This window comes from Artibeus jamaicensis, unplaced genomic scaffold (genome assembly GCF_021234435.1).
Source record: "Artibeus jamaicensis isolate MK-2021 breed Jamaican fruit bat unplaced genomic scaffold, CSHL_Jam_final contig_1691, whole genome shotgun sequence".
In the NCBI taxonomy this organism is placed as follows: Eukaryota; Metazoa; Chordata; class Mammalia; order Chiroptera; family Phyllostomidae; genus Artibeus; species Artibeus jamaicensis.
In genome coordinates, this window is record NW_026521328.1 from 744 (window position 1) to 14,326 (window position 13,583).

General features: G+C 47.1%; 1 protein-coding gene across 1 annotated transcript; it reads right to left on the reverse strand.

Annotated features, from left to right (window-relative positions):
• Positions 1 to 309: 309 nt before the first annotated feature.
• Positions 310 to 1,251, reverse strand: LOC128628079 (olfactory receptor 2F1-like). The gene has a single exon (XM_053669838.1). It carries the CDS (start codon positions 1,249 to 1,251, stop codon positions 310 to 312), a length of 942 nt encoding a protein of 313 aa, XP_053525813.1.
• Positions 1,252 to 13,583: the final 12,332 nt, after the last annotated feature.

Here is a 13,583-nt window from a genome sequence, read left to right on the forward strand (position 1 = left end):
TTCATGGTGTAAGTTTCATGTACTTCCTAGACACCTAATCTCTACATGCCACTATATATATATATTTTTTTTCCAGTTAGTTTTCTGTAGGGTGTCTCTGTTTCTAAGGTGTTGGGATTGACATTGTTTTTATACCAGGTTAGGACCAAAAACAGAGTCCAGAGATAAAATTTCACTTCTCTCTCACTTCCAAAGACAGTTGTATGGCTTGTGGTCCTCCCAGCTGCTCCCTTACACACACACACACACACACACACACACACACACACACACACACACTTCTGACAAAGGCAGAAGACAAAGATAAATCTAATGGTTCGATTCAGAACTCTTCATCAGAACGCGACTCAAAGCAGCCTTCATCTCCTTGTTCCTCAGACTGTAGATGAGTGGATTCAACATGGGGGTCACCACAGCGTAAAAAACCACAACCAACTTGTCCTGCTCAGCAGAGGAGGCGGTGCGGGGCTGCATGTAGGTAACCAGAGCCATCCCATAGGACATGGAGACCACAATGAGGTGGGAGGCGCAGGTCCCAAAGGCTTTGCGGCGCCCCCCAGTGGAGCGGATCCGCAGGATGGCGGCCACGATATAGGCATAGGACAGGGAGACCAGGCAGCAGGGCACCAGCAGCACCACCACGCCGGAGGCCATTATGACTATCTGGTTGAGGGTGATGTCCACACAGGCCAACCTGACGAGAGCTAGCGTCTCACAGGCCACATGGTTCAGTACGTGGTGCCCACAGGTGGGTAGGCGCAGGGTGATTGCTGTCTCCACTGCAGAGTTAGCTATGCCCACAAGCCAAGCGGCTGCTGCCAGCCCGGCACAACACCTTGGGCTCATTGCTGCCACATACCGCAGGGGGTCACAGACTGCCACATACCGGTCATAAGCCATTGTGGCCAACAGCAGGAACTCGGTCCCTGCTAAGGCTAGAGAGAAGAAGAGCTGAGTCCCACATCGGGCAAAGGAGATGGTTTTGTTCTCCAGGACCAAGTGCACCATCATCTGGGGGACCCCACTGGAGGCGTAGCAGATGTCCAGCACCGAGAGATTGTAGAGGAAGAAATACATGGGCAGGTGTAGTCTTGGGTCCAGTTGGATGAGGAGGATGATGAGGCCGTTGCCCAGCAGGGTCAGCAGATAAGCAGCCCCAAACAGGGCAAAGAGTCCTGCCTCGATCTGCCTGTTGCTGGAGAGCCCCACTAGGACAAACTCATCCACCCAGGTCAGGTTGTCCCTCTTCATGGAGCAGAGGACTGGGCTGCAGGGGCAGGAGCAGAATCAGAGAAAGGCAAGTTCCGATCTTACCTAAGGAGTCTCCATGAAGCTGTGGGCTTGGGCTGAGCTGAAACTGGGACACCTCCCCTTAGGTTCCTTAACCTAAGTGCTTAGGGGAGATTGCAGCACAGATGCTGGGGAAAGGGACAGTTGGGCTCTCACACTAAACTGTGAGATTCTCAAGGATGAAGTCCCTGTATGGTCATCCTTTTATGTCTAGGGTCTAGTACAGGTATATAGGAGATAAGCTATCAATGCAGAGAAGAGAGAAAAAACATGCTGCAGGAAAGGGAGAAAGAATGATTGAAGCAAATAAACAAACAAATAAACAAATAAATAAATAAATAAATGAAGAAGGAAGGAAGGAAGGAAGGAAGGAAGGAAGGAAGGAAGGAAGGAAGGAAGATAGGAAGCGGGTAAGGAGGTAGGAGAAGTGGAATAGAGCAGTGAAAGATTCTGCAGCCCTGGGAGCAGTGGGTAACTCATTATAATCAGACACTTGAGTTCAAGAAGGGTCCTCCGAATCGTTCCTAAAAGATGGATTCCGTTGCACTTCACGCTTCTTCTGGGGTCCAGTCTGGTTACTGCCCACAAAGGAGTCCTCTTCTATCATTCCCATCGTGCCCATGAATCTACATGAGGCTCGAATCTTTTAAAACAGTGTGTGTTCAGCTTCTGTGTGTGCCAGACTGTGCTAGACAACAGACAGCTGTCTGAACAAGAAAGACAGAAGCACAAATCCCTTTTCCTTGGTTCTTGTTATGTCATTAGGAACCCAGAGTAAATTAACACTCCCAAAATTAATTAAGATAACATAATCAGGAGCTCAGATTGTATCAATAATTACAATAATTAATCAAGAATGCTTGCACTAAGTTCTGTGAAGGAGAGGAACAAAGATACTACTTGGTCAATTAGAGTTCCAGCTATGATGAAGGATCACCACTGCATCTATGCCTTCCTTCTCAATAATGTGCAATTTATATAGTAAGTTGCTGGCATTTATTTAGCTGTTTAGAGAAATGATTAACAAAATGATGTCATAGGAGCATTTGGAACCCAGTGATACTTACATAATACTTCTGTGAAGTGACTGAAGTCCAGTGAATTTTTTCAGAGGGAGCGGATTCTCGTTTCTCAACTAAGATTGCTCTGGGCTACCTCCCTCCCGATGTGTCCACCGGCCCTCTATGAAAGTAGAATTAAATGCCCTCAGTTTTTTAAAAAATATGATTGGAATCTCAAAGCCTATTTACTGCTTTTAAAACAAGTTATACATTGACTCATTTATTAAAAATAGTATTGAGTATACAAGATGCTCTGCGTTCAACCAGGTTCTAGGAAATGCTGCCTCTCGATGTTAGCAATTTGTGTTTAGAAAATCAGCAGGGCCACAGAATGAAATTAAAAAATAAAAATACGGATCTTGGTAAAATCTGTAAGAATTAAAAGAGAGCCAAACAGAGGACAAATGTAACACTTCAGTGTTAAGAAAACCTGAGTGGAGCCCCTGGAACCTAACACAATAGAATTGAAAAGCATAATCCAATTGGGATTTCTTCTGGTTGAGAACGGTGGTTTGGACTCTTATGGGTGGAGGTAGAGCGTGGAGAACCTGAATGGAGTGGGCATTTTCTTGCCTTCCACTCAGTTCTGGCCCTGCATGGCTGGAAGGTGTCACTGTAGGAATCGCTAAGACTAGTACCTGGCTTTAGGGCCTCAGGTTCGGTTGGAGTCTGTCTCTAGTGCCAGAGCCCAGCTGCTGGTGGGTGGCTGGGGTCCTGAGCACAGCCCCAGGCAGCCTGTTGTTGCCCACAGAGCCAGGTGCCTGTGTCAGCAGAGGAAGTAATTCAGTTCTGACCTACAATGAGCCAGAAGCTGCTACAGCATCCAGAATCCTCACCTTTAGAGTGGCTGTCATGGACCAAGAGCCCCTCCAGAAGAGTTCTGGTATTCTATAAGCATATTAAAATTGCCGTAAGTGAAAGGAACCATAGAGATCGTGTTTACCATCCATTATGTTTTTCAGAAAAGGAAACCAAGGACCTTGTTTTCCCAATAAATTTAGTTGTTTCTAGATGATAAACTATTTTTATTAATAAATTGCCTCGCCCTCAATGTTTTGGGATAATTAGAGAATTCTGTTCCACTTCACTTGGCCTAGTGAACATGTTACTTGGTGCTGAGTAATTAATGCCTGTCCCAGTGGCAGGTGCTGGGTGACAGGGATCAGTACAGCTTCATCTCCCTGTCTGGGAGCCGAGCCTGGTGGGAGGGCAGAGAAAATTAGTTAAGACCTTATGCGAGTTTTCAAAGGAAGTTCAAGTATCAAGTGTGGTACCTGGAGACATGGAGTTGCATATGTAGTAGCCAAGGAGATGTGTAGAAATAATAAAGTGAAGAAACAAGCAGTTCATTTTCTTCTTGGAAAAAAAGAAGATGAGGTTCAAGGTGTATGTAGAACTGGAGACCTGGGTTTCCACCTGTATGAATAAACTATCTAGGTGACGTCCTAAAACACTAGCCTTTCAAGCCATATTTTCTTTGCCTGCACAATGCACAAGTTAGGGAAACACCAAGAGTTCTCCTAGCTCTACAGATCCGCAATAAATGAATGTATGTAAGCTGTGGTTTCAAGCAGTAGAAAAAGGGAGAAAGAAATTCTGCAGTCTTTGATTGCCCTTCATAATAGGTGTAGAGGCAGTAAAATCTTATGGCCTACTAGGTTTGAGAATCAAGGCATTGATATCATACATAACTGTTTGGGGAGGTGTCAATGACTGGCACTAGGCTGACTTGAAATACAGAGGCTAACAAAATAGGGAAGAGGCCGCACAGGTAGAATTGAGAGAAGCTTTTCAGTCAAAGCCGAAAGACTTGTAGACTTGTGATACATGCATGCGCTTCTTTGTAAAGTTGGTCCACATATTTCCTAGAGTGAGATGATCTGTAATAGAGTGAGTTTTCCACCAGATCTGGGGCCACACCTGAGAAAAGGCGTGTCTGTGTCTCCCTTTGATTCTTACAGTGATCCTAGCTCTTCTTTGTTCCTCCTCCTTAACTGGAACATAATGAAATGCCTGGGAGCCAAGGAAAGAGCTTCCCTCTTTTGATCTCTACTTTTCAGTTCTTTGAATGCAGGTTTGTATATACTGAGCACTTCGGTTTATGCTGTTGGTTGGATGACTGACCAAGTCTCTACTGAGTGGCTCACAAACAAGGAGTTGCTGAGTCAAGGTCATGGGAAGCATCAGAGAGCCTCCAGTTACAACCAGTGAGAAACACACAGGGGAGGACCCCAGGGCAGTCCTGGCTGCTCTGGGGGATTTGGGCTGCATCCTCTCAACCTCCTCATAAGCTTCCCAGTGGGGCACTCACCGAAGCTGTGTGTTCACCCCACTGCACAGAACCTATTTTGGATGGGGACACAACACATCTCTCAGGAAGTCCTCGAAGCCATTGTTGTCAGTCCTCTTCCTGGGACTGGAGGTTTTTCTTTGTGAGCTTAGCTGATACTTTTCAGAACTTAAGAATCCCGAGAGGGCAATTACTCGCTCTTGGTGTGTTTCTTTCTTCATGCTCTACCCTCTGCCCCCCAAGATAGTTACCTCCTTCTTGGTAACTATCACAGCTCCTCACCCTTCCAATTTCCCAATGGGATAAACATTCTGAAAATGTTTCTACCTCAACTTTTAATTATTCTTGTAGGTGCCAGGCTAATGAGCCCTTCCATGAGTCTTTGCGGTCCTTCAGTGCCCTGCAAGGCTATGGGGTTGCTGGAGACTTTTGGCAGGAGTGAGGAGACAGGAATGAAATCTGAGCCCGATCTCCCTCCCACAGGAAGAAAATGAGTGTGTCTTCTCCCCTCCTTCCATGTATCTAGTTTTAGTGACCAGGGAGTGGTGAGCATTGCACAGCAGAAGCATTATGTTCATGGGCTGGAAACCATTGAGAAGTCCCAAGTTCACAATCATTAAAATATTTCTGCAGGCTCCTTGATGGTCTCCCATATTACATTTCTGTTGACTTTGGTTTTCCTTCCATATTTTCATACCACCAGAAACTTTTCCATCTTTCACTGATCTGGATTTCCCAGTTCTCGATCACTTTCCTCAAAGTTTTAATGACTTCACTGACCTAACTAAAAGGGACAAAGAAAACAATAAGTCAGGATGGAGTTTTGTTCTCAATACTGATATGTTTCTATGATAATCAAGCATGGGTTCTTGGTAACATGGGAAGGAAAAGCAGACATATTGTTGATGAGTGACCCAGTAGAATTATTTTGGTAATAATTGGACAATATCAATTATAAACAGTTTTAATTAACTTGAAGATTTTTGAAACAGAATAAATTGGGGTGGCACTGGTTAACAAAGTTATACAGGTTTCAGGTGCCCAATTCAATAACACATCATCTGTACACAATATTGTGTGCTCACTACCCATCAAATCTTAATCCTTCACCATCGACCCCCTCATACTACCCTCCTCGTTATTCTAATCACGACAGACCGGGGATTGGTGGTCTCAGCCCACACTCTTCCCTTTGTGCAGTAGATGGAACACCCAGTTCCCCTCTGCTCCCTTCCCCATGCAGCCCAGCCCGAAGGACCCGAAGCTCTGCCGACCTCAGAGTCCATCAAAAGAAGAAACTGTTGGGGCTTTCTGACTTAGAACTGGAACCACGGGCAGGAAGGGCAGAGGTGAAAAGAAATCCAAGGGTAGGCAGAGGGAAGACAGGAGGAGAGACAGACACCTGAGAGCTGGGCTTCCCGAGGTTCATCAAAGGTACGTCTGGGCACCATGTTTCACATGACACAGTACACGATCATCTAATGAAAATATTTTGTGGCTGGTAAAAGAAAAATTCAGCTTTCCTGTTGTTTCCTAACACTAGGGGTAGAGATGATATGTAAGTGAATGAAAAAAAGGTTAGACAATAGTAGCTTCAGTATGATCCTAAATTGTAAGAAATAATAATGCATACAACTGGATGTATGTAAAGACTGAAACACAAAAAGAACTGAAAGAGTGATCATAAAACATCAGTGGGCTAATCTGGTACTAGGTGGGCTTTTTGGTAATAGGTTTCTAGGTATTTTAATGTTCTCTTTGCTCACCTCTAGTTTGAAAAACACGTCCACAACATTCATATTACTTTTCTAATATGAATCCACATGCAAAGTTAAAAAATTACCATTCATGTAGATACATCATATTGAGATGGGGATGCTGAGAAATCAACTTGCTGGCTTCATGTCCAGCACTACCAGGTGGCCTTTGGACAACGTGGTGACTGGGAAGGAGTACAGGGAAGTATAATTAAAATTCTGCCTCTGCCCTGGCTGATGTGGCTCAGTGGACTGGGCGCCAGCCTGTGAACCAAAGGGTTCCAGTTTGATTGCCATTTAGGGCACATGCCTGGGTTGCTGGCTGGGTGCCCACTTGGGTGGCGTGTGAGGGATAACCACACATTGATGTTTCTCCCTCTCCCTGTCTCCCTCCCTTCCTCTCTCTCTAAAAATAAATAAATAAAATCTTCAAAAACATTCTGCCTCAGCAAAGTAGGTATGTCTACAGGTTTGGATTCATTTATGCCATGAGAGGTATATCTATTAATATTCTGTGGGACACACACTCTGGACCAGGGACAGGATGACTGGTGTTTGCTCTGGCTTTGGTATAAATAGCCCCATGACTTTGGGCAAGTCACTTAATGTCTCTGGGTCTCATCTGAGAAACAGAGATTTGATTAGAACTCTACGCATCCTGCAGCTTGGGAAGTCTGTCTTTTCCAGTATGGCCATTACGCACTCTCTTTCAACCTAGACCCCGAGGTCTGAGACTGGAGTCAGACCATTGTGAGCTCCAAACTGTGGCCTTGAGTGGATAGGAGTAATTTTCACACCAGGAGTTACATGGACAGAACCAATACTTCACACACTATTTGGATCCCTTGGTGGATGTTCACGTCCTATAATGTCCGTGCAGGCCAGGCTGCTGCTTGCCTGGGTCTTTTCCTTCACTCCTTTGGAACTGCCCCATCATTACTTACTCCCCCAACTCCCGTCCCCTGCCCTCATAGCTCCTTGCTACCAGGCTTTCCTGTTACTAGGAATAGTGTCACTCAGCTCCAGTGAACTGCTGTATCTGGTTCTTACTTAGGAACCTTCTCTCAGTTCTTTCCACTTAAAAATAAAGGATTCATGTTTTTCTACCTTTCCCCAGTGAAATGTCAAGAGACACCTTGTTGGAAGCAGGTTGTGTGGGCTGACGACCACTCTGGCTGACAGACAGCAGCTTGAAGGGCCTTGAAGGGCCTCATCCTAATGAGCTCTGTCACGAGAGGATGCGAGCCCTGCTCTGCTTCCTACCTTCACACACTAGGAAACCCTTAGAGTGGCATTTCTGTGCTTTTGTCTTCTCTGTGTGACTTGAGAGAAACCACTTAAGTGGTAGTGGTAGGGATCAGAAAGGGCAGACATGGCCAGGAGTCCTTAACGACTACTAAATGCTTTATGAGAATCATCTCCTTGAAACTGGATGTAACATCTTTGTTATGTATTAACACTGAACAGGTAGAGTAGAGCTTATTCCTGTGAAAGAGGTTTTTCCTTCATAGATTACTGGCTCACCCATGGAGTCAGAACAACCTTTACTTCAAGATCAAGTTCCCTCTGTGATGGAATCACAAATGAAAATACACTGTTTGTGGATGTTCAGTGAAAAGGTCGCTGTTTTGCTCTCTGTGATGATCTGATCTTCCTGAGTCTGTGCCCTGATGGGAAGTATGGAAAGAGGGGGAAATGCAAACAATATGATATGCGATTGAAAATTATCTCATTTTGTACAGTATAAACTGTTTTTTGACTTAATCTTTGTTTTTAATCTTTCGTTAAATACTAATTAAATATCTGATGCAAAGTTCAAACTTTCTCCGCTCTTTTTTCAAGGTGGCTTCTGGGTATAAGGGAAAACTGGTACCGTTGGGGTCATGTGCAGCTTCAGACGAGGGTGTAGAAACACTCTTGTTTCATGCTAGTCCTGGTGCATGTTCCTGCAGCTGGGCAGCTACTGCCATCTGCACGAGGGCCCAGGGCTGGCTTCTATTGAGTTGTGGTTGCTTGGAAGTGGTCTGTGGCATCGCTGCTGAAGTCTGTGGCTGAGGGACTTGTGGACTGTTGTCTGCTTTTGTCAGCATTCCATGGCAATCCTTTTGTTGAAATGATCCCACTTCAGGGTTTTCCAGTATGTTTCCCCCAGACACATGCACTCATACATCCTTCAAGGACTGACTGTGATTCTTTTTGGGGCCCTGGCTGAGGAAATCCACTGTGTGGTCCTTTTCTGCACCATGTTGGGCCTGTGCTGGCAGGTTCTCTGGGAGAACTCAGCCCTTTGGGGCCTACAGCCCCTGTTCTAGGAACCAGGAGCACCTCTCAGATCGCCCTGTTCGGCGGCCCCCTAACCCCTGCACTGCTATGGCTCTGCTCCCCTACCACCACCTAGGAGGTTCTGGGCCACCCTGACCCACAGCCCCCCACCAGCTCTCCAGATGGGGATCAAGAAGCACTTCTGCTTTTGGCTTCTCCCCACCCCTCCCTTCTCCATCCTCAGGGACTAAATCCCTCCAAAGGGGGGAGCAGGACACGTCTATGTGACCGTCTGCTTCCCTCACTTTCCTCTTGCTTTCTCCCTCCACATACCTGTGCCAGACGAGGAAGGGTTTGCTTCTCTGAGGAATTCAGGGCCTTCCCTTGTATCATGTCCTGAGTGACTCATGCTTCTACTTGGTGAAAGTCTCAGTGTCCAAATCCAGACTGTGAGTTTGGATTAGGTGCTTCAGGACAACTAGAAATTTGGAATTGAGAAAGACAAAATGATACTCATCTAATACTCCCTAAGGATTAACATTGGACCTACTGTTCTCTGTACTGTGTCCATCTTGCATGGGGGGTTGGTCATCTCCTCTCTCCTCTGTTCAGCTCATCACACTTGCCCCACTGGACAGGCGGGGCCTTCAGTTTCAGCTCCATGAAATTGCAATGAGGGAATTCTCTGAGTTCCTCCCTCCAGTGGTTCCTGTGTTCTCTGTGCTCAGTATGTGTCCCAGCCCTGATCTACCTTCAGCTTCTTCTTCTTGGCCTTTGTCTGGGTTGCTGGTCATGCTGTTCCTTTCTCCCATGGATGCCACTGACTGGGACTGCGCACCCTTGTGGGCTGGAGGAGGGCATGAAGGGTCCAGCCATGACGGGTCTGACTGCAGGACCACACTGTCACGTGACAGTCAGGTTGTCACCACGAAGTTTAAAGCATGTGAGATAGTTTGCTAAAACGTCCTGCTTGGTTCTTTCTGAGTCCTTAGCTTGGTGTGAGCTTGGCCATAAAGGAAGACCTGGACGTGTGCTGTGTCCTGGCGAGTGATGAGGAAATTATTTGGAGCAACTCTGTAATGCAGACTTGCCCAAAGCTAGACTGTTGGTAAAGAGCCAGCTGAGATGAAAATCAGGGTCTTTCTGTTGTGGAGGCATCTTCATGCTCTGACACTCAGAATTCTCTACAGAGATGAACAGGAAGGAAGCACTCTCTTTTTCCTGCCACAGTTAAGCAAAATGATGTTTCTTAAAATCCCAGAAAGCAGAGTAAAGGAGTTCTGGCTGGGTGTTTCCTGCTACTCTTAGATAAAATTGGCTTCTTGACCTTTAGAGAAGGAAGCTGACTTGCTCTTTATTCTCTAGAGCCTTCTTGCTCACCTCCAGGCCTGCACATTTGCCTCAGTTTTGCCCTAAGATTTTGGCTCTGTGGTAGGCTGACTCTTGCCCCACCCCCATAAGTTCACACCCTAAGTCCTGGAAGGTGAGAAGTTTACCTTGTATGAGCAAAGGACTTTGCAGATGTGACCACATGAAGGGTTTTGAGATGGGGAGATTGTCGTGGATGATCCAGGGGAGCCCAGTGTGGACATGTGAATCCGTGTTAGGGGGAGGGGCACGAAGACCAGAGTCAGAAAAAGGAGATGTGGTGACCTCAGCAAGAATTTGGAGTGTTGGGGCCACAAGCCAAGGAAAGCTGGTGACCACTAAAAGCTGGAAAGGCAAGGAAAAGGGTTCTCCTCTGAAGCCAGCACCTTGACCCAGGCCCAGTAGACCTGAACTTGGACTTCTGACCTCCAGGACTGTGTGAGAATAAACGTGCATTGTTTTCAGCCACCAGATCTGTGGTAGTTTGTTACAGCAGCAGTGAGATGCCAATGCAGCTTCTAATCTCTTTGTCTCTGCCCCCTGCTCCTTTTGGCATTCCGTCATCCCACTCTCTTCTCCCCTTTTGGCCTTGTCTTCATGCTCCTGACCTCCTCCTCCCTCTCCATCTGTGTCTCTCAGCTTGCAGACTCTTTTGGAAAAGGCCTGATCATCAGCTGTCCCCGTAGGCAGTGCCAGTGAGATGCCTTTCCTTGAAATGGGCGAACCCTCTGCCATCCTCCAGTCCACGGTGGGGGGCGCCTCTTTCCAGCCCCGTGTAGGGGGGCCTCTCCTGTGGTGAGTGTGGGACTGTCTACGCCCGAGTCCCTTTCCTCCCTTGGCCTCAGCTGGGCTGTCTTAGGACACCATTCACAGCAGCCCAAGGACTACTGACTGTCCAGGTCCCAGGGGCATTGTAGGTCATGACAGCTCCTTCAATGGGTGTCACTGCACAGCAGGAGAGCCTCAGCCCCGCTCTCTCCCTTCTGTTTCTCCAGAGGCTCTGCCGCTGTCTGACAGATACGAGAATGGACTCTGCCTCAGTCCTGTCTGTGTGTGAGAGCCGTCGGATTAATGCCTTCTACCCACACCTTCCAAGTGAAGGGCTCACTTGTCGTACCTTTGCAGAGTCTTGAGAGAGGGTTTCTAAAGCCAGTTGTTGACTCTCGTCCTGTCCCCCAGCCTGTAGGAAAGGGTTGAAATTGAAGAGGAGGGAAAAGAGAGTGGAGGGAAGACTGTTTTGGAGGGAGTTGGTGTTCTTTGGTGTGTGTCCTGCCTCACCTCCATGCACGAGGGATGATGAAATTCAAGTTCATATATCACGTTACAATTTTATGATCTACATGTGTGTTTTTATTTTGTTTGTGGCCTTTTCACAGTTTATTAGTCATCAGGATATTTCACCACTGTAAATTATTTAGAAAGTGTCTGGTAATTTTATGATATATATTTTTTCTCATGTAGAGTATTAACTTAATAATAATGTTTAGCTGGAAAATTCGCCTTCTGTTTACAGCATATATTTTGAAGTTCCTGTATTTGTGTCAGTGTATGAGTTTCAGGGGTACAACATAATGATGCGAAGTTAGTGTGCATTACAAAATAACCACCACAGTAAGTCCAAGTAACATCGACCACCACACACAGGTACAGAGTTTCTGTCAGTGATGAGAACTTTCCAATCTGCAATACAGTATTACACATAGTCTCAGTGTTTTTCGTGCAGGAAAATATAATTACCATGACATATATTTTTTAAAGATTTTATTTATTTATCTTTAGAGGGGAAGGAGAGAGGGAGAGAAACATCAATGTATGTTTGCCTTTCGTGCGTGCCCTGCTGGGAACTGGCCTGCAGGGAACTGGCTTGCAACCCAGGCATGTGCCCTGACTGGGAATCGAACCACCATCCTCTGGTTCACAGGCCTGTGCTCAGTCCACTAAGCTACACCAGCCAAGGCTATCACATAATTTTTGATACCATAAATTTCCAAGATTATTGTGGGCGAAACGTTTTTTTAAGAAATTGGGAGTGAAATTTCTTCTGCTCCAGCAAAACGTTTTATCAGTGACACATGACTTTGAGGTTTAGTAGGGACACTGGACAAAGCTGCATAGGCCCGTGTTTTGCAAACGCAACCGCCCCACACCGGAACGCCTCTAGGCCCCCTTCCCTTGCCTTGTGGCCAGGACAGAGCTTCAACCTCTGCATGGACCCCACACCCTCATGCACTGTCAGGTACGTGATTTCACTGTGGAGTTCGTGGGTTGCAGGAGGCAGGGCTGAACCCCGCATCTCACAGCAAGCCTCCCCCAGATCACCCTGAATGGCTTTCGTCTTCCCCTGAAAACCCTGTGCCCATTACAGCTGCCTCTTTCCCTCTAATGGAGACTTCCTCAATTAGATGGCCGCATATAATTTTGTTGCAGGAAAGGGGGATGTAAAGAAGTCGGCCTCACGGGCCAACAGAATGAAGGAGGTGGTGGCGTCCGCTGGGTTCTCAGGGCAGGGGCTGGTCTCTGACCGGCAGCATGGTGCGTGCTCTGCCCCTGCAGCGGAGCTGAGGGGCGTGCACCAGAGCGGCCCTGCTGCCTGGGGTGGCTCCTGCCTAACGCCCAGCCCCACAGCCCTCCTAGAGATGGACGGGGTTTTAAGGGTCCCTTTCCAGTGCTTCTTCTGGTTCACGTCCTGGAGTGGGTTGTTCCTTTTTTTTTTTTTTTAATAAAGTCAAAACACTGACTGATCTGCCTTGTTGCCCTCAACCTCAGCCCCCAGGCCATTGACAGTCTTTCCAATCTTCCACTCCCCTGTCCTTCCCAGCTCAGAGCTCCCTTCAACAACCTGAGGGAGAGGCAGGGAGCAGCCCAGCAAAACGTAACCTGCCACCGAAGCCTCCCTTCATCCAGGAACAAGAACAAAAGCCAGAGTGAGGGTGCAGGTTGTGGTTGGGGCCCAGTGGACATGGCCTGGTCTCCCGCGAGTCCACAGTTCTAGACATGGGCTGTGCTGTTTGGCTGCCAGACCTTTGCCTGTGGTTTGCTGAGGCTGCACAGGCGAATGTGGTGCTGTTTGGGCTGGACGAGGCCTCAGTAACACCCTCTCTGGCTCCAGCACCGTATGATTCTGGAAATGGCAGTGTCCTCGGTGCTGTCAGTCACTCCACCCTTCCCTTGGTTCCTGGGCCGCCATGTCACCTTGGATTTTCTCTGATTTCTCTTAAAAAAAAGAAAACAGCCCCTCTTCCTCTGCTTCACTTTTATGTTTATTTTGTAAGTATCTGTTGAATAAGTAACACACACATATATAAAGTACTCGATGAAAGTAAAGGTCTGTCCCGTCTTTGTCCCTCAGTTCCTTAGACTCTGAATGTGGTTACACGCCCGTGTGTGTGTAAATCATGTAGGACAGACATGAGTGCACAGGGCATGCAAGCGCACTGCATTCTGTGTGTTTATATGCATAGATGCTACCATACCACAACCCTGAGTTACTCACTGCCTCGCTCACCACTGAGCAGGTGGTGCACAGCAGACTGTGTGCGGGGCAGGGAACGGAGT